The sequence below is a fragment of the Cricetulus griseus genome, chromosome 3 (genome assembly GCF_003668045.3).
Source record: "Cricetulus griseus strain 17A/GY chromosome 3, alternate assembly CriGri-PICRH-1.0, whole genome shotgun sequence".
NCBI lineage: Eukaryota > Metazoa > Chordata > Mammalia > Rodentia > Cricetidae > Cricetulus > Cricetulus griseus.
In genome coordinates this window covers 161,408,026-161,433,138 of record NC_048596.1, presented here as the reverse complement: position 1 = coordinate 161,433,138, position 25,113 = coordinate 161,408,026, and the positions used below count along the sequence as shown (strand labels likewise).

General features: G+C 36.8%; 1 protein-coding gene across 2 annotated transcripts in view; it reads left to right on the top strand.

Moving 5' to 3' along the window:
* Nucleotides 1–17,960, top strand: part of Itfg1 (integrin alpha FG-GAP repeat containing 1) — a 116,852-nt gene extending 98,892 nt beyond the window's left edge. Inside the window, exons 14-18 of one of the 2 annotated variants that reach the window (XM_027406298.2) lie at nucleotides 928–1,006; nucleotides 11,447–11,571; nucleotides 12,151–12,233; nucleotides 14,940–15,057; nucleotides 16,784–17,960. In XM_027406298.2, the coding sequence (XP_027262099.1) occupies nucleotides 928–1,006; nucleotides 11,447–11,571; nucleotides 12,151–12,233; nucleotides 14,940–15,057; nucleotides 16,784–16,843 (465 nt within the window). In that variant the 3' untranslated portion in view covers nucleotides 16,844–17,960. Of the gene's footprint in view, nucleotides 1–927; nucleotides 1,007–5,307; nucleotides 5,544–11,446; nucleotides 11,572–12,150; nucleotides 12,234–14,939; nucleotides 15,058–16,783 lie in introns of those variants that run through there. The other variant, XM_035442573.1, reaches the window with a different exon arrangement.
* Nucleotides 17,961–25,113: the final 7,153 nt, after the last annotated feature.

Sequence of the window (25,113 nt, the reverse complement as noted above, 5' to 3'; positions counted from 1 at the left end):
AGGACAAGCCTGATGGCATAAGTTTGATCTCCAGGATCCATGTGGTGAAAGGGAAAACCAACTCCTGAAGGTTGTCCTCTAATCTCCAAACATGCACTGTGACACTCAAATACGTGCACATACACACATAATAATGAACTGTAATTTTAATAATTTTCCTCTAACTGGGTTTAATTTGAACTGTTATCTGTTTATAGAAATGTTCTTTTGGTAGCTAATGATTATTTAAGACATATACATAAGAATTGGTTTGGGTATGGCATGTACTCACTTATAAGTAGATATTATCTGTAAAGTAGCAGATAATCATGCTACAATCATTCCACTGATGGCAGAGAAGCTAAGTAACAAGGAGAACTCAAGCGGGGCAGGGGGATGCTTGGATCTCCCTGGGAAGGGGAAGCAGATGTCAAGGGTGGACTGGGAGCAGGTATGGATGGATAGGAACAGAAGGGATTAGGTGACTGACAGGGAAAGTACTGGGAAAGACAGCTGGAATTGGGGGTCATTTCAAGGAGACGAAATGCAATGGAAACTCTGAGGAATCCATGATGGTGAGCCTAGGAAAGTCTCCTAATAATAGGGGATACGGAGCCTGTAGCAGTCATCTTATATAACCAGACTGGTGTCTAGCAGAATTGTCATCAGAGAAGATTCACCCAGCAACTGATAGGAGCAGATGCAGAGACCCATAGCAAATCATTAGGTGGAGCTCATTGGGTGGGGCATTAGGGGCTTTGGAGCTAGGAGGGGAGAGCCAGGTTGGATATGATCAAGATACAGTCTATAAATGTATGAAGATGTCTAAGAATAAATAAATATTCTTCATTTTTTGGCTTTGTTTTTTTTTAATTATATAATACATTTTCCTGAAATTCAAATCATTCACTTACTTTCCAAGACCAATTATTTCCTTTCTTACTGCAGCCCTTTGGAGTGAATCAGCCTGGACCTTATATTATGTACACAACAGTTGATGCAAATGGATATCTGAAAAACGGCTCAGGTAAGTCCTGTGGGATATCTGCAACATGTAAGGCATCTTCTTTCAATCTATAGAAAAGGCAAGCTGCTATCAAAAATCATGTCACAACTCTGAATAAAACTTTCTTTTATTGCACTTTTTCTGTGACATACATTAACTAATTTCAAGAGCCATTCAGAACAAAAATATCAACATTGATTTCTTCATTTATTATTACTGTAATGAACCAAACCCACTATCCTTTTCAGCTGAACTAACAGAAAATGAGAGGTTACTTGAGTTACCTTAAAGATTGACTTGGTAAATAGTATAAATTAGCTCTTTTAAGAGAAGTGAAATTAGAAATCAATTAATACTACAAATCTAAACTAATCCTATATTTTCAAATTATAGTAAGAGGTCTAAAATTTAGAGAGATGTTTTTGATATAATTTTATATATGCACAATTTACTTGTACATTGCAATAAATACTATGGAGAAATTCTGTCAAGACAAAAGGAAAAAGATTGAAAGCTGTCTGCATGTGACTGATACCTGAGATTCCTTCCAAATTACAATAAATCCAACTACCTGCCTAAAGAATAAAATCTCAACTTTGTGTGATTTCTTGTGAATCCTAGAGTCTTGCTTATTAACAGGCTTGTAACAATAACCAGAATGAATGGCCAATTTTGTATTATATAATGAGCTTACATAAATGTTCTACATTGAGTTTATTTTGTAGCTAATTATAAACATTTAAGAATTCATTGTGGTGGGTATGGTAGCACATGTCTTTAATTCTCTAACCTCAGATTTCAGGAGGCAAAGGCAGGCAGGGGGGTCTCTGTGAGTTCCAGGCTAGCTTGTCTGCTATGTGAGTTCCAAGACAGCCAGGTACATGTAGAAAAACCAGAGAGAGAGAGAGAGAGAGGGAGAGAGAGAGAGAGAGAGAGAGAGAGAGAGAGAGAGGAGAAGAAGAAGAAGAAGAAGAAGAAGAAGAAGAAGAAGAAGAAGAAGAAGAAGAAGAAGAAGAAGAAGAATCATATTACAGCTCCAGCATATAAGCTTTCTGTAAACAAAAAAAAAAAAATTCTAAAAACTTAAGGAACATTTCAATAAAACTATTACAGTTAAATATTTTGATGTATCCTACAAGAAAGAAGTCATTTAAATTTTAATTCCTGTTCATATATTTTTATCGTCTGTTAATTCTTTCTTAATATCAAATAATTTCACTGTTAAGTGAGATGCTCTGAGACTCATTTATTTTACAATGCTGATAAACTCGGGCAAATTAGTACACTAGATCCAAAACTTACACCTCCACTAGTAAATTACCAGTGAAACTCATATCTACACATCAGCAACTTAAATCCATTTACACTTCAATAACTACTTATTTCACACCATCTAAAGGGTCTTAGGACTGTGTTATTAATTTTAAGATGAGAAAATCTCTTATCACAGCTTTACACCAATATCTTAAAGTCCTATATTGTCCCACTCTTATCCTTAAAATTATATTCCATCTCTCCAGCCCCCCTTTCATCTTTCTAGTCTCAACATTTTCTCCCATACCTGTGCCTCAACACTTTTAAGTCTGACAATTAGCTAAACTCATTCCCCAAACTAGAAATAAACTACACCAAGTGTTATAGAACTTTATCTTGTACCTTTCTGTGATATCTGCCATAGGGTAGAGAGAGGGGCCCTGTATCAATTAGTAATTCTACATCTTAACCTTTCATGACTCCTCATTGACACTAAATCAAATATTTGTCTTTATGGTTCTTATCCATTCAAGGATACCCAACTAATTGTTGAATGCAGTTTTTAAAGACTTTCAGTAGGGCACAGTGCTGTCTTGGGGTTGGAAAAATGTATGTGATGGTTGAATAAAAATGGCCCCAATGAGCTCATATATTTGATGCTTAGTCATCAGGGAATGAATGGCACTATTTGAAAGGATTAGGAAGTGTGGCCTTGTTGGAGGTGGAGGAAGTCTGTCACTGGGGAGAGCTTTGAGGTTTCAAAAGCCCAAGCCAAGCCCAGAGACATCTTCCTGATGTCTGCAGATCTCTCAGCTCCTTCTCCAGTACCCTGTCTGCCTATATGCCACCATGCTTCTTGCCATGACAATTAAATAAGCCTCTGAAACTATAAGCTAGTCTCAATTAAATGCTTTCCTTTATAAGAATTGCCAGGGTCATGGGGTCTCTTCACAGCAACAGAACACTAACTATGGTATTATATTAACCTGAGGATGAACACTAGGATTCATGCAGTTCTTACTACCTACTATTGCTGTTCTTGTATGTTCCCTAAGTAATTAGCATTCTTGTGTAAACAGTAAACATTTTATAACTTTGTTTACATCAGAAACATTCATGAAGTAAGATAGACTCATTATTATGAGACAACTTATTTGTCTTTCACATAAGTGGAAACCACTAAAATGTTTAGAAAAGTAGACAATAGTGGTTTCTTTTTTTATTTTAGAGGCACTCATATTTACATATCCATCCCCCCATTCCCTCACCCTCCCATGTTCCCCACCAAGACCCCCAACACACCCCCACCTCCTCCCTAGGGATAGGGAGACCCTCTATGGGCGACTGTCAAACTCTGTCATATCATTTGGGGGAGGGCCAAGTCCCTCCTTGCTGTATGTGGACTGCAATAGTATCCCTCCATAGGGAATGGGCTCCCAAAGTCCATTTGTGCATGGTGATAGATATGGATCTATCTTCAATCTTCTACATAAATGACCCAAAAAAACTCTACCAGGAAACTCCTACAGCTGAAAATGGCAATCTTGCCAAATAGTGGTTTCTTAACTTGTTACTATTAAAATGGAATTATGCCCCCAACACTAGCAAGTTTAGCTTTGTTTTCGGTTTAGAGAACTAGATATTTGAAACAGAAATGATTGAATGAAACTCTTAAATTTTGAATTAATTTTAAAATGTCTGCCCCTCTTCGTAGAAGTGATTTTTTTCATACTCTTCTTGTGAGTATTCACAGAGTCTATGCAATTATAACTACTTTAAAATTAAGCATACAGGTACATATAGTTATCACCTCCCAAAAAGATCCTAAAACATACAGAGGTATTCAACAATAACAACAATAAAATATCTAAGTGGGCATATGTCTTGAATGGACATTTTCCCAAAGAAGACATCCAAGTGGCAAAAAGCATATGAAAAGATACCCAACCCCATTAATTATTAGGAAAATGTAAATAAAAGATTTGGTCTGTCCAACAGAATAATTGGTGCTGATCAGAATTTGAGGTTGGGGAAATGGTTCAGTGCGGTAGGAGTGCTTGCTCTGCGAGCATCAGAATCTAAGTTCAAATCCCCAGCACCCACATAAAAAGTATTTAGTGCCTGTAACCCCAGCATTGGGGGTTACAGACAGGCAGATTCCAAGATCTAAATGACTAGCTAGCTTAGCCAAAATGGCAAGCTTTGGGTTCAATGAGAGACTTCATCTTAGGCAATAAGAGGACAATATTGGACCTCTTCATACACAGGCACATATAGCCAGGTACTCGCAAGCAAGTACTACACACACACCACCATCACCACCCACACTCTCCCACAACAAGTTTACAGGTATAGACTAAGGTGAAGAAAAAATAACTGTGAAGCTTCTGTGGAAAAGTGTGTTGATGCCTCAGAAGTGAATAGAATCACCATGTCATGAAGCAAATCCACTGCTGGAGATAACATGAAATGGAACTAAAAGCAGTTTTCCTGAGAGAGATTTGTATAACCAAAGTTTCTTTGTTGTTGTTCTTGTTGTTTTAGTTTATTGAGACAGGGTCAAAAGTATCCATGCATAGATGAGTAGATAAACAAAATTATTCAGACTTATAAGTAATGTTGATACATGCTACAACATAAATGAACTTAGAGAACATTGTACTGAGTAAAATAATCCAGTCACAAGAAGATAAATACTATCTGATTGTGTTTATGTGAGATGCCCTCATTGCAGAACCCATATAGAGAGAGTACAACTGTGGTTGCAAGAAGATAGGGCTGAAGTGCAATAATGAGTTTTCATTAAGAGCTCTGGAGTCAAGTAGTGATAGCTAGACAACTGTATGAAGATACTTGGTGCTCTGTAACTGCACTGGTAAAGATGGCTAAGACGGTAAATTTTTGCATCAATGTGTGTTACCACAACTTACAGTTAAAACTAAAGATCCTCTAAAATGTGGTGGTTCCAAGGAAATGCTCTAAGGTCCCATAGAAAACATCATTTTATTCAACTTACATCATTAGCCTTTTTATCCCAACTCTTATCATGTTCCTTTTTATTTTTTTAGGTTACCGTACAAAGTCATGAATTTCCTTACAGCACTGTGGTACATATGTTATACTTTTTTAAACCCTCCCCCCACGCTACTGCCCTGTCCCCTATGGAAGATCCTCTTCCTTCCCCACATAGTTCTTTCTTCTTTCATGCAACTGTATTCCATTATGTTTTCTCACCTCCCTTCAGATCTCTTCCCCCTCCCCCCACATACATGTTCAAATCTAGATTTCACATATGAAAGCAAAAGCTTGCAGTATTTGACTTTCTTGGTCTGACTTATTTTAAAAGTGGTTTCTATTTTACCTAAAAATGTCATGATTGCATTTTCACTTATAGTAGCATAAAATTACATCATGTATATGCACAACATTTTCTCCATCTCCTCATCAGTTGATGGGCATCTAGTCTGGTTCTATTTCTTGTCTGTATAGTACAGCAACATGAAAAGATGTTCAAGTATCAAGTGGTATGTTGACTTACCATCTCATACATATGTGTGTGTATGTACATATACACACACCATCCCACGGTGTTATAGATGGGCCATATGGCAGTTCTGTTTTCAGTTTTTGGATTTGGACTTGCTGGGGGGTGAGGGGTGAGATGATTTATAATGATTTCCATAGTGGCTATCCAAGTTTACATTCTCACCAGCAGTAAGAGTTGCTCTCTCACTACATCTCTCACAGTAGCTGTCATTTGTTTTATTTTCTTCATTATTGCTAACTACACACACACACACACACACACACACACACACACACACACACACACACACACACCCCTGCTAAGTTCATTTACTGTTGCTCATATGTGTATGTTTTTAGGACTGGCCCCTTGATATTGGATAGCAATTCCTGACTTTCAACAGTCATTAATCGCTGCAGTTCTTCGTTTAGAGTTGGAGCCTTAAGATACTTCCCCCATCCATGTTGACATGTCAGCGGGTGTTGCCACTGGCCTGGTCTTATTTAGGCTACTGTATTGCTGAGATTTTATAGGTACAGCTTTCCTGACCTATATAAAAGACAGCCTCACAGCAGATATCCTATTTCTTGACAATAACCATTCTAACCAGAGTTAAGGTAGAATCTCAAAGTAGTTTCAATTTGCATTTCTCTGATGGCTGAAAATGTTGGAACACTGTTTTGAGTTTTTATTGACCATTTGTAATTCTATGAGATCTTATTCAGTTCATTAGCCCATTTATTGAATAGATGGTTTGGGGTTTTAGTGTTTAATTTTTGAAGTTCTTTATAGATCCTTAATATTATTTCCATGTTTGACATGAAGTTGGAAAAGCTTCTCTTTTTTCCTCATTCTGAAGCTGTCTCCTTTGCTGAGCAAAAGCTTTAGTTTCATGTAACACCACTTGGCACTTCTTTGAACTGTTCCTATGATCTGAAATTCTTTTCAGAAGACGCTGGCCTGCGCCCATTAACTTAAAAGGTTCTCTCCTTTCACTTTCAAGTCTTACATGGAGGTCTTTATTCTGTATACTCAGATGACCTGAAATTCATGGCAGTCTTCACACCTCAGCCACACTAGTGCTGGGGTTAAAGGCATAAGCTTTCACAAATACCCAGCTCAGTGTTTATTTCTACTCCTTTGTGGCTCTAGATGTGTGAGCTTATTCCTATTCTCTTAGTCAACATGTCTGTTTTGGTGCCAGGTCCATACTGATTCTATTACTCTGGCTCTCTAATTTGAGACCAGGTAATCTGAGATGTCTCTAGTATTTGACTATTCTTTCAGCTAAGGATGGCCTTGGCTGTTTGGAATCTTATCTGCTTCTCTATGAAATTAGGATTGCTTTTCTAGTACTGTGAAGAATGCCATGGGGATTTTGATGGGCCCTGCATTGAATCTGTATCACTTTTGGTAATATAGCCATTGTCACAATACTAATTTTGACAATCCATGAGTTTTGATTGCAACTCATGAGTTTGAAAATCCATGAGTTTGAAAATCCATTTTCATCTGCCTGTCTTTCATTTTTTTCAGTGTCTTAAAAAGAAGTCTTTTACATCCTTAGAATTCTTCTGGATATTTTTTAAAATCTGATGTGAACCTTGATTTCTTCCTCAGCAAGTTTATCACTTACAGAGACCTTCTATTATATGTTGCTTTTGCATTCTGCCACTTTGCTGTGTTTACAAATCTAAGGGTTTTCTAGTGGGGTCTTTAGGGTCTTTGAAGTACAAGATCATAACATCTGCAAAGGAAATAAATTGACTACTGTTTGTAACTCTCTTGTTTCTTTTACCCTAAGACTTGAGCACTTTACTGATTTGTCCTATGTTGTTGGGAGCTGAAGAGTACGGCGCCTAAAAGATGGCGCCGGTTTCCGCCTTCCACCAGCCCGAAGGCGAGTGCTCTCTGTGGTAAACAACTCCTTATTAGGAGAGAGGCCATTTATCCTTCTAAATCTGCTTGATGACAACCTATCCTAGCGTGCCACCTGGGCGTAGATGATTGGTAGTTGCTAGTTGCTGGATATATTAAGCCCCGCCTTCCTGGGTTCAGGGACACTTCCTGTAAAGCAAGGTTCCAGAATAAACTGTGAGAAGATTCCTGGGTGTTGCGTCGTTCTTGCTGGTCAAGGGTGGACGCGACAAGTGGTGGCCCGTACAGCCTGCCAATATGTAACCTTTTATTTTGTTCAGATGTGTTCCTTTTATTCCCTACTTTCTTCAGAGGTTTTATTATGGAGGAATGTTAAGCATTGTCAGAGACCTTTTCTGTAGCCATTGAGCTATCCTTGTGTTTTCTATCTCCTTCAGTCTGTTTCTATGCTATATTGTACTTACCAGCTTGCATATGGTGAGGCAATCTTAGGAAAGAAACCAGCTTGATCATGGTGTATGATCTACTTACTGAGAATTTTTACATCTGTGTAAAAGTATACTGTTCCTTCCTTAAGTTGTTTTGCTGGGTATTTTGTCATAGCAAATGCAGTGCCAAATACAGCCACTACACAAACAACAGTAACAGCATAAACAGCTAACTTTGGGAGGGAGGTCATGATAAATATTTTAGTTGTTGTGTTACCTGAAGTGTTCATTTACAACAAAATTTATAGGTCATATAGAGAAATAAAAATGTACCACATATATATATATATATATAATATATATATATATATATATATATATATATATATATATATATATATATATATATCAAAAAAGAAAATGTGTTTAAGGGGCCAAGATATTGGATTTAGTAGATAAAAGACTGTAAGTCAGCTATCTCAGTATTCAAAGTCTTAAAGGAAAATTACAGTAAAAAGTATAAATAAATAGAGTCATTTTTCAATCAGATAGAGGTAGGAATGCAGCCCAGTAATAGTAACTCCAAGCATGAGTGTATCCTTCAGTTCAGGCCTCAGACCTACCAAAAAAAATCAAGTAGTAATTCTGTAGTTGGAAAGTACAGTATTTGAAAATAGCGCTGGTCGTTGGTGGCACACGCCTTTAATCCCAGCACTCAGGAGGCAGAGGCAGGCAGATCTCAGTGAGTTCGAGGCCAGCCGGGTCTCCAGAGCGAGTGCTAGGATAGGCTCCAAAGCTACACAGAGAAACCCTGTCTCAAAAAAAAAAAGAAAGAAAGAAAGAAAGAAAGAAAGAAAGAAAGAAAGAAAGAAAGAAAAAGAAATTCTTGAGAGCAACAACAAAAAAGTAGCCTATCACATCATCTGTAGGCAAGAAGGTAGTGGATGACAGAGGTTCTGTCCTGCCTGGTCCCGCAGCCATGCAGTCCCAAATAAACACACATATTAAACTATGTATTGCCATGAGGATGTGGCTTACCCTTAATGCTCCAGCATGTTACTCCTTTGGTGGCTACATGGCATCTCTCTGGTGGCTCACTCTTTTCCCAGAATTCTCCTAGTCTAGTAGCCCTGCCAATACTTCCTGTCTGACTCCTGACCAATCAGCAGTTTATTAAAACAGTAAGAGAAACATATATTCACAGCATGCAGAAGGACATCCCCCATTGAACACTAAGACTGATACAGACAGCAATTTAAATCCATACATATCAAATCAACAGTTAAATTTTTATATGAACATTGAATTAGATTACTATTAACCTGAAACTGGATTTTTTTTTTCTGTGCAGTTAATTGAAATCCCCAGGGCAACCACTAAAGATATAAATTATATATATATATATATATATATATATATATATATATATATATATAACACTGAGGTACTGGAGAGATGGCTCAGTGATTAAGAGCACTTGTTGCTCTTGCAGAAGATCCAGGTTCAGTTCCCAGCACCCTCATGGTGGTCAACAATGTCTGTAACTGCAGTGTCCAGAGACCTGGCACCCTCTTCTGACCTATGCGGGCACATACATAAATTCTGTTATCAGTAATTATTTTAAAAGTAAATGAAAGAAGCACTCCATCAAAATGCACATCAACATATTCATAAGTAAGTCTTTTTTAAAAAATCAAGAATATTTTAGGAATCTGTAAATACATGAAAATCAAGTAACACACTCCAAAATAAATAATGGATTTTTACACTGAAGTAAATGTGAAACAAAAAAATGCAACATATTACAATCTGTAGACTGCAGCTCCAATCTTTCTTACATAGAAATGTGTTGCTCCAATTGCCTACATTTAAAAAGAACAAGGGCAGGGATATAGTTGAGCTGGGAGAGTAGTCGTCTGCCATGCAGGGGGCCCAGAGTTTGACCCCAGCACCTCTGAGGCCTGTGTCAGTGGCTCATGCCTGTAATCCTAGAACTCTGGAAGTGAAAGCCGGAGGTGTGGAATTCGGGATAGTCTTTGATACATAGGGATTCTAGTACAGCCTGGGCTAGAGACCCGTGGAAATAACTTTCTGGAATGAGTATTGTAATCTATCACCTTGAGAAACTGGAAATATAAAGCACCTAAGCCTAAGCAGAAGACAGGAATAAATGAAATAGAGAATATAGAGAAACAGCAAACCAAATGATACTTCTGAAATATTTGAAAACTAGCAAGTCTTTACTTATACTGATCAGGAAAAAAGACAAAAATCCAGTTTAAATAGATAATTACTAAGTTCACAAATGTGAGAAGATATACAAATGAACAGCAAGCACCTGATAGAAGTTCAATGTCATTTGTTAATAGGCAATACAAGATACACTCTGATAATCAGAGATGCTGCTTCCCAGCCATCAAGATGGTGATAATAATAATTGTTCACTAGGATATGGAAAATTTTGAATCATCATACAGTTGCTTGTATGAGTATGAAGTGGGACAGGTACCTTTTATCATTACATACATATACACTGCATTTAATTGATAGATAAAATTGTACATATTTATGTGGTACAATGAGACCTTTCAATACATGTATATAATGTATAATGATTACATCAGGGTAACTGACAAATCTAACATCTGAAACATTTATGATTGCTTCATGGTAAGAACACCAGAGATTATCTCTGGTGCCTAGTTTGAAATAGGCAATTAATTATCATCCATATTCTTAGGTGTATAACCTAGTAAATACAAAAATTATAGTATTGTATATTCATCTTCATAGCAGTATTACCTGATAGCCAAAGAGTCTAATTACCCAAGCGTAATTACCCAAGAGTCTATTAATGAAATTAATTAATGAAACAAAATATAGTATGTATCATTCTTTGACAGTTAATGAAGTAGTGAAACATGCTATAGCATGAACTCTGAGAACATGTCAAGTGAAAGAAGCCAGTTACAAAGACCATATATTGTATGACCGTGTTCATATGCAGCCTTCAGAATAGGCAGGTGAGAAAGAGAGCTTGCCTACAGCAGGAAGTGGAGCACTGCCTTGGGTATCAAATTTTTCAAGTAATAAAGTATCCTAAATTACATTGTTGTAATGAGGTGAACTCTCAGGATAGTCTCAAAGCCATTTTACCATACTTTATAAGTGGATAGTATTTATAAAATGGGAATTGTATGTCAAAGGAGATTTTGTGAACCATGAATCATTAATATTAATTAAATAAATGTTCATCTCACATTTTATACCTGAATTAAACATTTTAGGGCTTCAAGACTTAATGGGTCCAGTGTTTTCAAAGGTGTTTTTGTTTGTTTGTTTGTTTGTTTGTTTGTTTCGTCTTCATAAATTTAGCTGGACAGCTCAGCCAGTCAGCACACTTAGCTCTCCAATTACCTTACAATGTACTTGGGTTAGGCCGAAGTGCCAATTTCCTGGACCATCTTTTTGTTGGTATTCCCCGTCCATCTGGAGAGAAGGTAAGTAAACAGTTTGTTGACAATCTGTTTTAATACTTACCACTTAAACATTTAAATCCAATAATTTGAATATGATTGAATTTAATTTCAGATATTTTATTGCCTTTAAGTAATTAAAAAACTGATTCATAGTGACCTAAGAGTATCTTAGAGTGTACCATTTGTTATTATGTATTTTTTTCCATTTTTTCTCCATTAACTTTGTGACTTCTTATCCCTTTTACCTATTTCTTAATATTTTATCACTTACTGCATAAGTAATATCTGTTAACATAAAAGTAGCATTATTGTACTTATATATATCTAAGATCCATCTCTTGAATTTTAGTTCCAATCAGCATTTACATGTAGCCCTTTGAATAATGCCTGCTAAAACTGTCCACTAAGTATTTGTTGAGTGAATGAATTCATCATACATATATAATCCTCCATACCAGGATTTCAAATCTAAAAGGTTTTGAAGGTTTAGTGTTTTTGTTTAGTTGGTTTTTCACATTTAGACTAATAATTGATATAGATATAGATATAGATATATACACACATATATATATATTAAGTGTTCTTAAATTCTCTTTTCAGTCTATAAGAAAACAAGAGTGGACAGCAATCATTCCAAATTCCCAGCTGATTGTCATTCCATATCCTCACAATGTCCCTCGAAGGTAATAGCCTTCCTTGATTAAACTCAATTTGGTAGATATCCAGTGGTGTGTTTTTATATAAACTGTCTTATTTATTGCCTACTCTGTTTTCCTGAGTGCCCAACACTTAATTAACTTAGTCAATTTCAAATTCTTAACCACACCTACCTGGTATTTCATAAGGAATAAATTCATTCCTATTAGGACAAAAGGCAGCTTAATATAGTAATTTATACATATTATATATATGTTTAATTTTCACTTTTCACTAGTTGTAAATACTAGTTCTCTTTTTCTTTTTTTTTTCTTTCTTATTTTTTTTTTGCAGTGCTTATATTTGAGCTCAGTGCCTTTTGCATGCCAAAGAAACATTCTACCAGTGAGCTACTCTCTATCTACAGTGTTTATTCAATTTTTACATTGAGTGGTACATTAGAACCAGTACATTGCCATCTCATGAGTTCACTGTGTCCATCTTTTTCTTTCTTTATTCAGCAAAGTCATATTAAAGTCTGTTACTGTGAGAGAATTTACTCCATGAAAAATAATAAATGCCATAAACTAGATTTACCTACCCTGCTAGACAACTAACTAGCCAGCCCGTCACTATATGTATAAAATAACATTAATAAAAATAGCTATTTGCCTGGCTTAGGGTTGGAGTGGATTAAGGTATGGTTTTGGTTTTGTGATACAGTCTCACCATGTTGCCTAGGCTGATCTGAAACTCTGGGACTCCAGCAACCCTACCATGTCGGCCTCCTGAGTACCTGGAACTACTATGCCTGGCCCTGTGCCTGTTTCTTGTTTTGTTGTATTTTGTTTTAATGATCCAGTGTTGTATATTAGTGGTATCTTTCTCCACATGAAGTTGACAACCAACTATAAAATCTGAATGAGGAACAGGAAAACTATAGAAAATGTAGTACTGATAGAGTATACTGTAATGACTCGTTTATGTTTAATGCCATGGGCATAGAACAGTGTGTTACAGGAAGGGAGAAAAAGAAAACAAGCAAATGGAGAAATATATATATATTGTGATTTTAAAAGAAGATATCTGTACATATATGCTCATATATGTATATCTCTAACAGAATATCTAAGAAATCTCCTGAATAGGTACCTTTTGTCTCTCTTTTAACCAAATTGACAAATATCTTGATCTTTGGGAAAAAATCTATTCAAAAAAATAACTAAAAAAAAAAACTCGAGGAAAAAAAAAAAAACAGGCTTAGGACCTAAAGAGATGGCTCAAAGACAAAGAGTGATTGCTGCTTTTGCAGAAGAGCTGAGTTCAGTTTCCAGCACCCACACCAGGTGGCTCACAACCACGTGTAACTCCAACTCCAGGGGATCTGAGTCCCTCTTCTGTCCTCCATAGCCATGCATGCACATGCACAAAATAAACAGAAAAATTTAAAAATTTAATGGTTTATTTAAAACTGGCTTTTTATTAGTATAATAGTTCACACCTATAATCCCTGTACCAAGAGGCTGAGGCAGGATGGTGGCAACCTCAAAGATACATTGGGCTATAATAGAAAGACCCTGTCTCAAAAACCCAACATAATTTTGTTTTCTATTGTAAGGTACTCAACAATACTCATTTTCTTAAGGTTTATTCTTCTAAACTTCTGAAAAATCCTGTCACAGCTTTCTTCCATAATCAGAACATTTTTTCATGTTTTTCTCTTTTCAAAGAAATGTCCTTTTCAAATGTATGTATATAATAAAAACCCTAATTGACTTTTGAGGTGCATTCTGAAATTTACTGAATAAAGACTAACTTATGGATCAATAAATTTTAATTATGTCAAAATGAATCAATAGCTACTTGCTGTTCATTACAACGATCTTGCCCTTATTAATCTTGTAAAATGAAAACACAGTCATTTACTGTTTCCAGGGAGAACAAGAAACTATGTGTGCATAACTGCCCACAGAGTTAGTAATAAAAGCCCAAATTTGGGCTTTGCAGTGTTTACAGGGGCTGAACTATGTATAGTGTTTTAAGAGAGAAGACCTAATTATGTTAATGCTGTTGACATTATATATTGACATTAATAGAGAGTCTAAGTGACTGTAAGTCTCAACATACAAGTTAATGTAATAATTTAAAATGTCCAACATAACACAGAAATGAAGCAAGTTTTACACAGCCATCAATAAGCACCCACTCAGATACATGATTGTTTTACTTGTACTTCATGTGTTGACAGGGGCATCAGAAACTAAGATGCTATAGGCTTAGTGAAATCATGTGACTTACAGAGCCTTTAGAGTTAAAGTTTCAAAATGCAACAGAACAAAATGTTCTTTTCAAAAGACATCTTTGATTGTCTAACGTACTATTGGTAAGATTGCTTAATAATTCTAAAGATGAAATTCAAAAGTACATGAATATTAGATATCAACAATTCTACTTCAGAGAGATATGGTATACTTCAATTGTAAAGTGTTGAAGCTGCACACATAAGACCCTGGATTTAATCCCCAATAGCATACATGAAAAAGAAAATTCTAGTTCAGTTGTAAGAAAATAATGAACACTGGGATTTTCAGTATTCTCAAATTATCTAAATTTAATTGCATTTTGCTAGATGACTGAGTGAATGATTTAACCAATGAAGTTTCATTAATTAATAAGCTGCTTTGCTTTCTGATCTCAACTTAATCTTGTCATGTTAAAATTTACAATTTTAATTGTTCTGTTTTTATCTACAGCTGGAGTGCCAAATTGTATCTTACACCAAGTAACATTGTCTTACTGACTGCAGTAGCCCTCATTGGTGTCTGCATTTTCATCTTGGCAATAATTGCCATTTTACATTGGCAGGAAAAGGTTTGTTTTTCAGTGTAACTCTGGTTAGTGTATTATGATAGCATGTTGCTCTTCATAACTGAAGAGCTGGGATATAACTCTGGCCAAGGGCATAGGCTCAATCCCTAACACCACACAGAGAAGAAAGTAATGTCAAATACTCAGCCATAGATGCCAGCAATATCCTCCAAAAAGGCTTTATCACAAAGAAGAGGTTTTTTTCTTTTTTCTTTAGACTGTCGTGCCTACCAGAATCATGTTTTGCTAACTAAAATTACTATTTTATCTCACTGTTCTTATAACTTATGAAAAGGAGAACATGTTGATTATTCTGATAAATATTCATAGGTTTGTCACACCAAAGAAAGATCACTCATGTATCAGAAATAATAACCAAAAATTATAAATTAAATTAACTTTAAGATTGTAGGATGACTCTATACTTTGTCTAAAAGTAACATAATCCAAAATACATCTCTTAACCTGTGAAAGGAAACTAAGTTCTTTTTTTATCAGGAGATCTGGATGTGGGATTACAACAGCTATGATGCAGTAGCTAAAGTGACTGCTTAGCCATGTACACACTATATCACCTGTATCCTTAGCCAGTTTTGCATCTCTCCCAGCTGCTTGCAATGCAACTTTCTTACACATCTGCCAAAAGCCCTCTTCTTTCCAGCCAATTTCATCTAAAATCAACTATTATATCTCAAAATGTTTTCTCTTCTCTCTCTCAAAGCTTCTTTCTCCATGTCTAGTAGTTAACACTGATCTCTACCAGGGTTACTCACCTCAAAGCCAATACTCAAAAGCTTCCTCTCTCCCCTTTCTTACTCATCTTCAGTGTGTATCAGCCACCTTCCCGAGGATCTCTGTAGCTGCCCCATGTCTGCCTTCCTCCCTCCACTTCTTCACATGAGGCCTGCCTTCCGTGGATCCAGGCTGGTTCCTCTGACTCAGCTTCTCCCTCTCTACTGCACTAGACCCACTACACTCCACCCTGTGTCACCCTCTTGCTCACTGTCTAAAATATGTAAGTGTTCCTTGCCCAGGTCCTCCCACTCCTTGTATGTCACTCCACAATATGCCCTGCTAGCCTGTGTCTTCCATACCCTTTCATATGTTCTACCTCCTCCTTTCTACACTCACCATGCTTCCTTACGCTAAACTCCCCACTTTAAATGAATGTCGCTTTCCATTTCCATAAATAATATGTTCAAAATTTGCCCTTTCCTCACTCACACACAAAGTAAATACAATTAGGATCAATTTGATACATAGTAGGTTTTGTTTTTATCATTTCTAGGCCTTAGTGCTTGAAGACAGTTTTGTAAACTGTCTTTTGTTTAATTCTTCTATTTGACTGGGAGAAAATGGTCAATAAATATCTGCTACATCAATAGGTTAACTAAAAAGTCATCATCTTACTATAATTAGTTTAGATTGGTTTAACATGAGTGTCAGCAGTGATTCTGTTCTTCTAGCATCTAGTGTTTACTCTCATTTTCAAGTAGATAATAAGTGATGATAATGTGCATATGGAACATTTCTTGATTTTTAAATTCAAGTAATATATCCTTAATTATAAAAATGCAACTAGATCTATTAAAGTATTTTATAATATTAATGCACTATAAAAAGCATACCTGTTATGTACTAAATTTCATTAAGATTTTAAAAAATTATATTTCAAAAATGAATCTTAATATTTTCTGAGCACTTAAATGACTTTACAATTCTCTTTCAGAAAGCAGACGATAGAGAAAAACGGCAGGAAGCACATCGGTTTCATTTTGATGCTATGTGACTTTGCTTAAGTCGTACATAATGGAACTCACTTGATTAATGAAATACCAAATCTCAACTCATAGTAAAAAATAATGGATTTGAGATATTTATAAATTATGCCTTCCTTGTCAATTATTGGAAAATACTAAAATAAATATGGCCTGGATATCTCAGAGGGTCTTTTAAAGCACTTTGTATGTAATAATTGGGTTCTTTATTCAGTAGAACTGAACATTTTTGTTCCTTTGTGGAATATGTTGCATGTACTCTGTGTATTTGCATTTATAATTTTATTAGAATAATGAAGGTGGAAAGACATGTAAATAAAAATATTTAATGAGCTGGGCCAGAAGCATTGTTCTACCTGAATTGATCTTGCTTCACATCTTTAAAAAATGCAAACTATACTTTCACAAATATGTAGCAGATAAAGTTATTAAACTAACATTTATCACATCAGATCAGAGCTCTCATGAATGGCACAGAATAAGACTAATTAGCCTGGCTTTGGATCACAGTCGGACAGATTGCCTTAGACACCTGACTCTACAACTTAAGTTATTTGAATTTGGCTATTGCTTAGCCTCTCTGTCAGCCTCAGTTTTGTTTATATGATGAGGTTAACTTGCCTGCTCACTTGAGTTATCATGAACATTAAATTGTATGATGTACAATGATGTGCTTAGCTCAGTGACTAAGCATTAAATAAGTGTTCATCAAGCAGTAGCTGTCATTACTGCTATTTTAGGTGATTTTATTTTACTGCTATAGACAATTATCATAATATAAGATAGTTATCTTAGACATAAGGACATATTCTTTGGAAAACTTAAATTCTTGGTGTATGTATATATCTTATAAAAAATAATTTGTTCAACTAATTATAATACTCTCCAAGAGTAAATGTGTCCTAAAAATTGGTATTTGAATACTAATCTTTGTGCAACAGTGAAAGAAAACTAATATAGGCAGAGTCTGGAGGTGCACATGCGCCGTGTCTCTGTTCTCAAAAGGTTGGGAGTCTCTCTCATTTCTAGTCAGACATGACTCAGATTTTACATTGTGAACTTTGTATTGCCAAAATTTACTGCAAAATGACTTAAATAAAGAGGTCAGGAGAGATGTTATAAAAATTATTATCAGAGCTAACAATATTCTGATTATTAAGACATGCTATGGCTGTAAAATATAAAAATTTCTCTGAGTTTTGTTCATCTTATTTTCTTCATTACAGTTCACTGAAGGGCATGTGTTCATTTTTCTTTCTATCTAAGCATGTTAATATTTCTTCTTAATAAATATTCCTTCCTGAATGAAAGTACTGTGATGAGCATTTGAGTAGCTGATTTGAAGCTTTAGAGAAAACAAGTAGAAATCGCTATGGATGTGGACTGCAATGCAGTGACTTGCCTATTACCTCTGAGTCACAGAACAGATCAGCCCACACAAAGATAACTGAGCTTAGTACCTGGCAATTGGTAAAACATGAATTCTAAAACTCACTTGGAATCAGAATCTATAAGGAATAGTATTATAGATAAAATGTTAGTGACGATTAAAATATATTCAGTGACAATAACATTTCTGTATTACCAAACACAACTTTGATATCATTTATTGGTTGTAGCAGGTTTTTTTAAAAAAAAGTGTGAGACCAGGCCTTGGTGGTGCATACCTTTCATCCCAGCATTCGTGAGGCACGGGCAGGTGAATCTCTGTGAGTTCTGGGGCATCCTGGTCTATAGAGTGAGTTCCAGGAAAGCCAGGGCTACACAGAGAAACCCTATTGGGGGGAGGGGGGATTTTCGTTACACTGCTATTCAACGAAGTTCCTTCTGTTACTTTTACATGTTCTCTTGGAGGGAGCAGACCTAAGTACTCAGAGGCCACCCCAACTTTGTGACTTTTACTTAGTCACTTCATGTCAAGCTTTGGTCTCTTCATCAGTCAGACAAGGATAATGAGAAACACCTGCCATGAAGAATATTTTCTAGAGCCCAAGAATGGCAGTGTATACAGAAGGTGTAGGGATCATGCAGCTTCTTTCTTCCCTCCTGACTGCATCACTTCCTGGTGTGCTCTGCACTGGCTGTATTTCAGTGGTCCTCCTGAGGAATGACAAGTGATTAAGGTCTACGATCAGTCTGGAGAGATGGCTCAGTGGTTAAGAATGCTGGCTGCTCTTCCAGGTTCAATTCCCAGCACCCACATGGAGTTCCATAACCATCTACACTTCCAGTTCCAGGGGTTCCTACACCCCCTTCTGACCTCCACAGGCACCAGGTACAAATGTGGTGCATAAACATACATGTGCACAAAATGCTCATGCACATTAAATAAATAAATCTAAAAGGGACTATAGAGTCACTTAGAAAATACTGGAAACACATTGCCAAAGCACTGTTGATTCGTTTAGCACCTTATATTTCCTGTCAGTAACCTAAAAGTTACTTCCAAGGAAATTCCTAAGTTAAATCATGTCCCAGAGACCTTGGTGGTAAACCAGTTCTTGTAAGTGACTTGAAACCAGACTTTCCAATACCTGGTTAATTTTTAAGCTAGTAAAACAGATAACAGTCAAAGAGAAGCTTGTGATCAACTGCTATGCCAAAAAAGGGAAGCAATGAAGCTGGGACAGAAATGGAGGTGTGTTATACACTGAACGAGCACTCCAAGATGACATGGCACCCTCTCTCCTGACCTGTCCAAGGGCTGGATTCTACTTTCATGTCATCAGCTCAGAAACCTCCACCAAGAAAAATAATGAGGAGCAAGAAGCAATATGAAACAATACGAATTGCAATAAAAACTTCACATTTTAAAAATGTTTTAAAAGGATAATTTTATATCAATTAATTTAAAAGTTTATACAAAATTGATTGATTCATAGAAAAATGTCACCAAAATGGACTGCAAAAGAAAAAAAATGGAATTCTCCTCTAGTTGATTTTGTGATGTTTTATTGATGCCTTCTACCGGGAGTAACAGATTTATGGGAAATGAGAAGGTAGTAATGAAATTTGTGAGACATGAGACTAGAAAAGGAAGACCAGCAAGAACAAAGGCAAGGGGCTGAGAGCAGACAGTTGGGGTGAGGAGGTGCTGAATAAGAACAAAGTATAATCACACACACACACACACTCACACCACACACACACACACACACACACACACACACACACTCACTCACACCACACACACGAAGATGCTATAATGAAACCCAAATACTTTGCTACCTTGAAGATAAATTTTTAAAAACACAGAACTTATAATTTGGCTGTCTGAAAGTGCCAACACTGTTTTGTTCTCAGCCTCATCTAAAGAGGCAATACTCACCCAAGATTACTGGTCACTTCCTGATTGTTTTACAGGATGGAGCTCAAGAGGCTCAGTCCCTCCCTAAGGGGTGACTAGAAGTAAGAAAGTGGTTACTGGGGGAGAGGTGATATTTTCTTCAAGGCTAGTCACTACTAACTTGTAATACTTATATAAATAACCCCTCACCATGCTGATATATACAATCCTAATTAAAAACATGTTACCAAAAGACAGGAAATGGAAGGGAGACAAACCAGGGAGAGGAAAGAGATCAGTCAAAGTGGAAGGGGAACGAGCAAGGGTTCTAGGGCGTGAGTATGACCAGAGCACATTATATTCACGTAGAAAATGGTCAAAATCCTATGTGCATAAACTAAATATGTAAAGGAAAAACTGACAGACCTATAAGGAAAACTAGATAATTGTACCATCTAAGTCAATAGCATCAACATTTCTCTGGAGTTACAGATAAAAACAGTAAAAAAATTATGAAAGCTGGGTGATTGAAATGGCTCAATGACAAAGGTGCTTCCCACCCAAGCCTGGAAACGAGTTCAATCCCAGAAGCCCACATAAAGAAAGAACTGGTTCCACAAAGTTGTCCTCTGGTCTCCACATGTGAGCCATGGCACATGCATACATCATACACACATACCACATACACACAATAATAATACTCTTTCATCAGTTTAGAGACGACATGAAAAACAGTCAACCTAAACTAATACTTAGATAATATTCTACCCAACAACAGGAAATGTGATTAGAACAGAAATCAATGAAATACAGAGGTGAATCATTCTTTAAAAGTAAGTTGAAAAATATTATGGTCATGCTAGTCAGGAAAAAAGACAATGGAGGTGAATTACCATAATAATGAAAGAAAGAGAAGAGCATCATGCTAGTCCTAAAGACAGTAAAGGAGGGATGGAGGAGTCCTGGAGCAAATCTATACCACCATAACTTTACTTAGTTGATTCTTTAAAAGATAACAAGTTACTAAAGTCATCCAAAAGAAAGCAATACTTTCTAATTGTGATTTTAGATTTAAAAGAAACTTCTCAAAGGAAACTAAGGGGGATGATCTAACAAAAACATTTAAGAAGGAAGTACTATTTTATACATTCCTTTGGGAGAAATAGAAAGGAAGGAATACTTGATAACTCCTTTTAAGAGGCCAGTAATTCTCAGTATGAGAATCAGTCCAGATATTACAAGGAAATAAAATATCTGACTGTTATCTGTCATCACACAAACACACAAACAAAAATTTCAATAAATAGAAAACAATTATCCAGAAATAGAAAAGATAGTTCATAACCAAGGTCTCATCCTAGAAACATAAGACTGATTCAGTATTTGGAAAACAAAAGCAGTTGGTTCTACATATTAACAAAAATTTTAAAATCTTTTCAATGGAGAAAGCAATTCCTAATTTTATTATAATCTAAAGAACTTCCTTAATAATAAAGACATGCATTTAAAAATTTCCAGCTAAAACAATGTAAGAAACAATGCCCTCCTCTAAGATTAGGAATGTCTCATTATTTTCAAAATAACACTGAAAGCCTTGACTAGTGTTAATAAGCTGAGGGAAAAAACACAAATTGTGATATAATAATATTCCATGGTAATGGAAGAAGTAAAAATGTCTTGGTGGAGATGTAGTTCAGTAGTAGAACATTTGCCGAGCAGTGTGAGGTCCTCAGTTTGATCTCAGATACAAACACATACACAGATCATAAATATATGGAGAGGGGAGCAAACAGAGTTCTTATAAATAATACTAAAAATATGATCCACAAAGGAAAAAATAATTTTATTTCACCAAGATTTAAAGTGTTTGCTTTGCCAAAGATCCTTTCAAGAGAATGAACAGACAAGTAGGCAAGTAAAAGTTACAAATCACAATTCTAACAGCTGACTAGTACCCAAAATGTAGCAATCTCAGCAATTCAAAAAGAACTCAGTTAAGCCGAACGTTGGTGGTGCACGCCTTTAATCCCAGCACTCGGGAGGCAGAGGCAGGCAGATCTCTGTGAGTTCGAGACCAGCCTGGTCTACAAGAGCTAGTTCCAGGACAGCCTCCAAAGCCACAGAGAAACCCTGTCTCAAAAAAAAAAAAAAAAAAAAAAAAAAAAAAAAAAAACCTCAGGTTAAGAATGAATAAGTATGACTGCCTTAACAGACCCATACCCACCATTCTTCATGTGTATAGCTGTCTTTCCTGGCTCTTCTACATCATACCCTAAATAATGTATATCAACACCCTTTCTTGTAGGCTTAAGTGATGTCCCAGCAGCTAAGCATGCTTGTTTCACAAACATTATGACTGGGGTTTGGATCCTAGCATCCATGTAAAACTGGGGACTCCAGATACCAAAACTTTGGGTTCAGAGAGAGACCCTGCCTCAAAGGAATGCACACATAAACAACACAAATACATATTCTACTCACATAGACAAAACAAAAAACAAAAAAACACTTTTCATAAAACAGACTTTGCAAAGACTAAGGGACTAGGGACACTGCAGTGATTTCAAATTCCAAGTACCCACAAAAAAGGTACAAGTAGGACCAGCAGAATGACTCCCGGCAAAGGTAACCACCAGGGCAAACAACCTGAGCTTCATCACCAGAAAATAGGTGATGAAGGAGAAAACCTATTCGTACAAGTTGTTCTCTGACCTTCACATGCTTACTGTGACAGCCGCACACCAGCACGCACAGGCACATAGATACAATTCTAAATTTGGGGGTGGAGGGCTGGAGAGATGGCTGCAGTACTGGCTTCCCTTCCAGAGTACTAGGGTTCAATTCCCAGAACCTACATGGTAGCTCACAAATGTCCATAACTCCAGTCCATGGGATCCCATGTCCTTTTCTGGCCTTCATGGGTACAAACACATACATGCAGGCAAAACACACATAGACATAAAATAATAAGAAAACATTGTAAAATAATTTTTTTCAAATGTGGCCAGGCATGGCTGCACAAGACAGACAGATCCCACAAGATCCCTGGCCACCCAGCCAAGCCAAAACATCCAGTTTCCAGCTTCTGTTTCAGTGAGAGTCTGCACAAGGTAATAAGATAGAACAACAAAGGAAAATACTCGTGTCCTGCTCTGGCTTCTACATGATGTGCATTAGCACTCTTGTACATGCACCACACCCATTCACACACACACACACACACACACACACACACACACACTCACGCACATTCACACACTCACACACACACATTCACACACGCACGCACATTCACACACACACATTCTCTCTCTCACACACACACACACACATCATATGTGAATGCACACATACACAAAGACTAGGAAAGAGTTTGGCTGGGGGAATTGTTGAGAGGTTTTGTTTATTTGTTTTGATTTTTGAGACCAAGCCGCACTAAATAGCTTAGACTAGTCTGGGATGCAGCAGTGTGGATTACTTCTTTGGTCAACATGACAAAATTGGGATCAGCTGGGAAGAGGGAACGTCAACTGACGAAATGCCTCTATCGGTATAGGCAGGTCGATGGAGTGCTGTGGGACAGCCCTTATGTACACTGTGAAGGTGTGTTGCTCTTCTTGTTAATAAAAATAGCTAGCCAGGATTTTCAGGGAAGAGAGAATCCTGGGAAGAAGACAGGTAGAGTCTGAGGAGTCTTGAGCAAGACGCAGAAGCAACATGGGAAATTCATAGATGAGGTAAATGAGCCTTGGGCAGCACATAGATGAATAGAAATGGATTAATTTAAGTTGTAAGAGCTGGCTGGAGACAAGCCTAAGCTATTAGCCCAGCATTTATAACTATTATGTGTGTTTATTGGGGAGCTGGTGGTCCTAACGAAAAACTGCCTACAGTGGGGCATTTTCTTAATGACAGATGTGGATGTGGAAGGTTCTAGCCCACAGGGAAGTTGTGCCACCTCTGGGCAGCAGGTCCAAACTGAGCAAGGCAGGGGAACTAGCCAGTGGGCTGCATTGCTCCTTGGCCTCTGCATCCCGCCATGGTCTCTGTATCAGTTACTGCCCCCAGATTCCTGCCTTGAGTTCCCACACTGACTTCCCCTGGATGATGGATTGCAAGCTGTAGGAATAAGGGAACCCTGTCCTCCTCAAGTTGCTTTTGGTTATTGGTTTTATCACAGCAATTGAAACCCTAACTAAGCCGGTAACTTACTAGCCTGGCCTTTAGCTTTTCAATCCTCTTGCCTCAGCCTCCCTAATGCTAAGATTACAGGCATGTAGAAAAAAAAAAATCAAGCACAAACAGAAATAATATCAAGGATCTAGCCCAATATGTACTATATCTCTTTGAAGTAATATATGAAACTTCATTGGTAGATACTAAAAGAATTGTTAAACAAATCCATACCATGGTTATAAGAATCAAAATTATAGACAACAAATCCTTCCCAACTCCACCCAGGACTCCAAGTGGGGATTGTAACTACTATAATTGTTGTTACTCCTGAAATTGATAAGCTGTTTCTTGTTTTGTTTTTGAGATAGGAACGCTCTGTGTAGACCAGGCTGGCCTTGAACTCAGGAATCCACCACCTATCTCTACCTCCGAAGTGCTGAAATTAAAAGTATGTGCCACTTTACTGGGACCCACTGTTTCTAAAATGTATTCAGAAATATAAAAATCTAAAATAACAAATATAACGCTGAAAATAATAAAGACTTGTCCTATCATATATCAAATTATAGTGGTTAATATGGAACTAGTGTTATGGGTCTGGGGTCCCTCAAAGATTCACCATGACCATAAATAAATTTTAATAAAAAGAGGCTTTTTATTTAGTACTGGTGTCCAAGAGCACTCCCAAGATGCAGCCCCTAGCCACATCACCCCAAGGTTTATAAAGGCAAAACCCACAAGACTACATGTATTCTGCCTACATGTAGGCAGGCTCTAATTTCAACATACATGTCTTACAGTTGTTCTAGTCATCTTTTA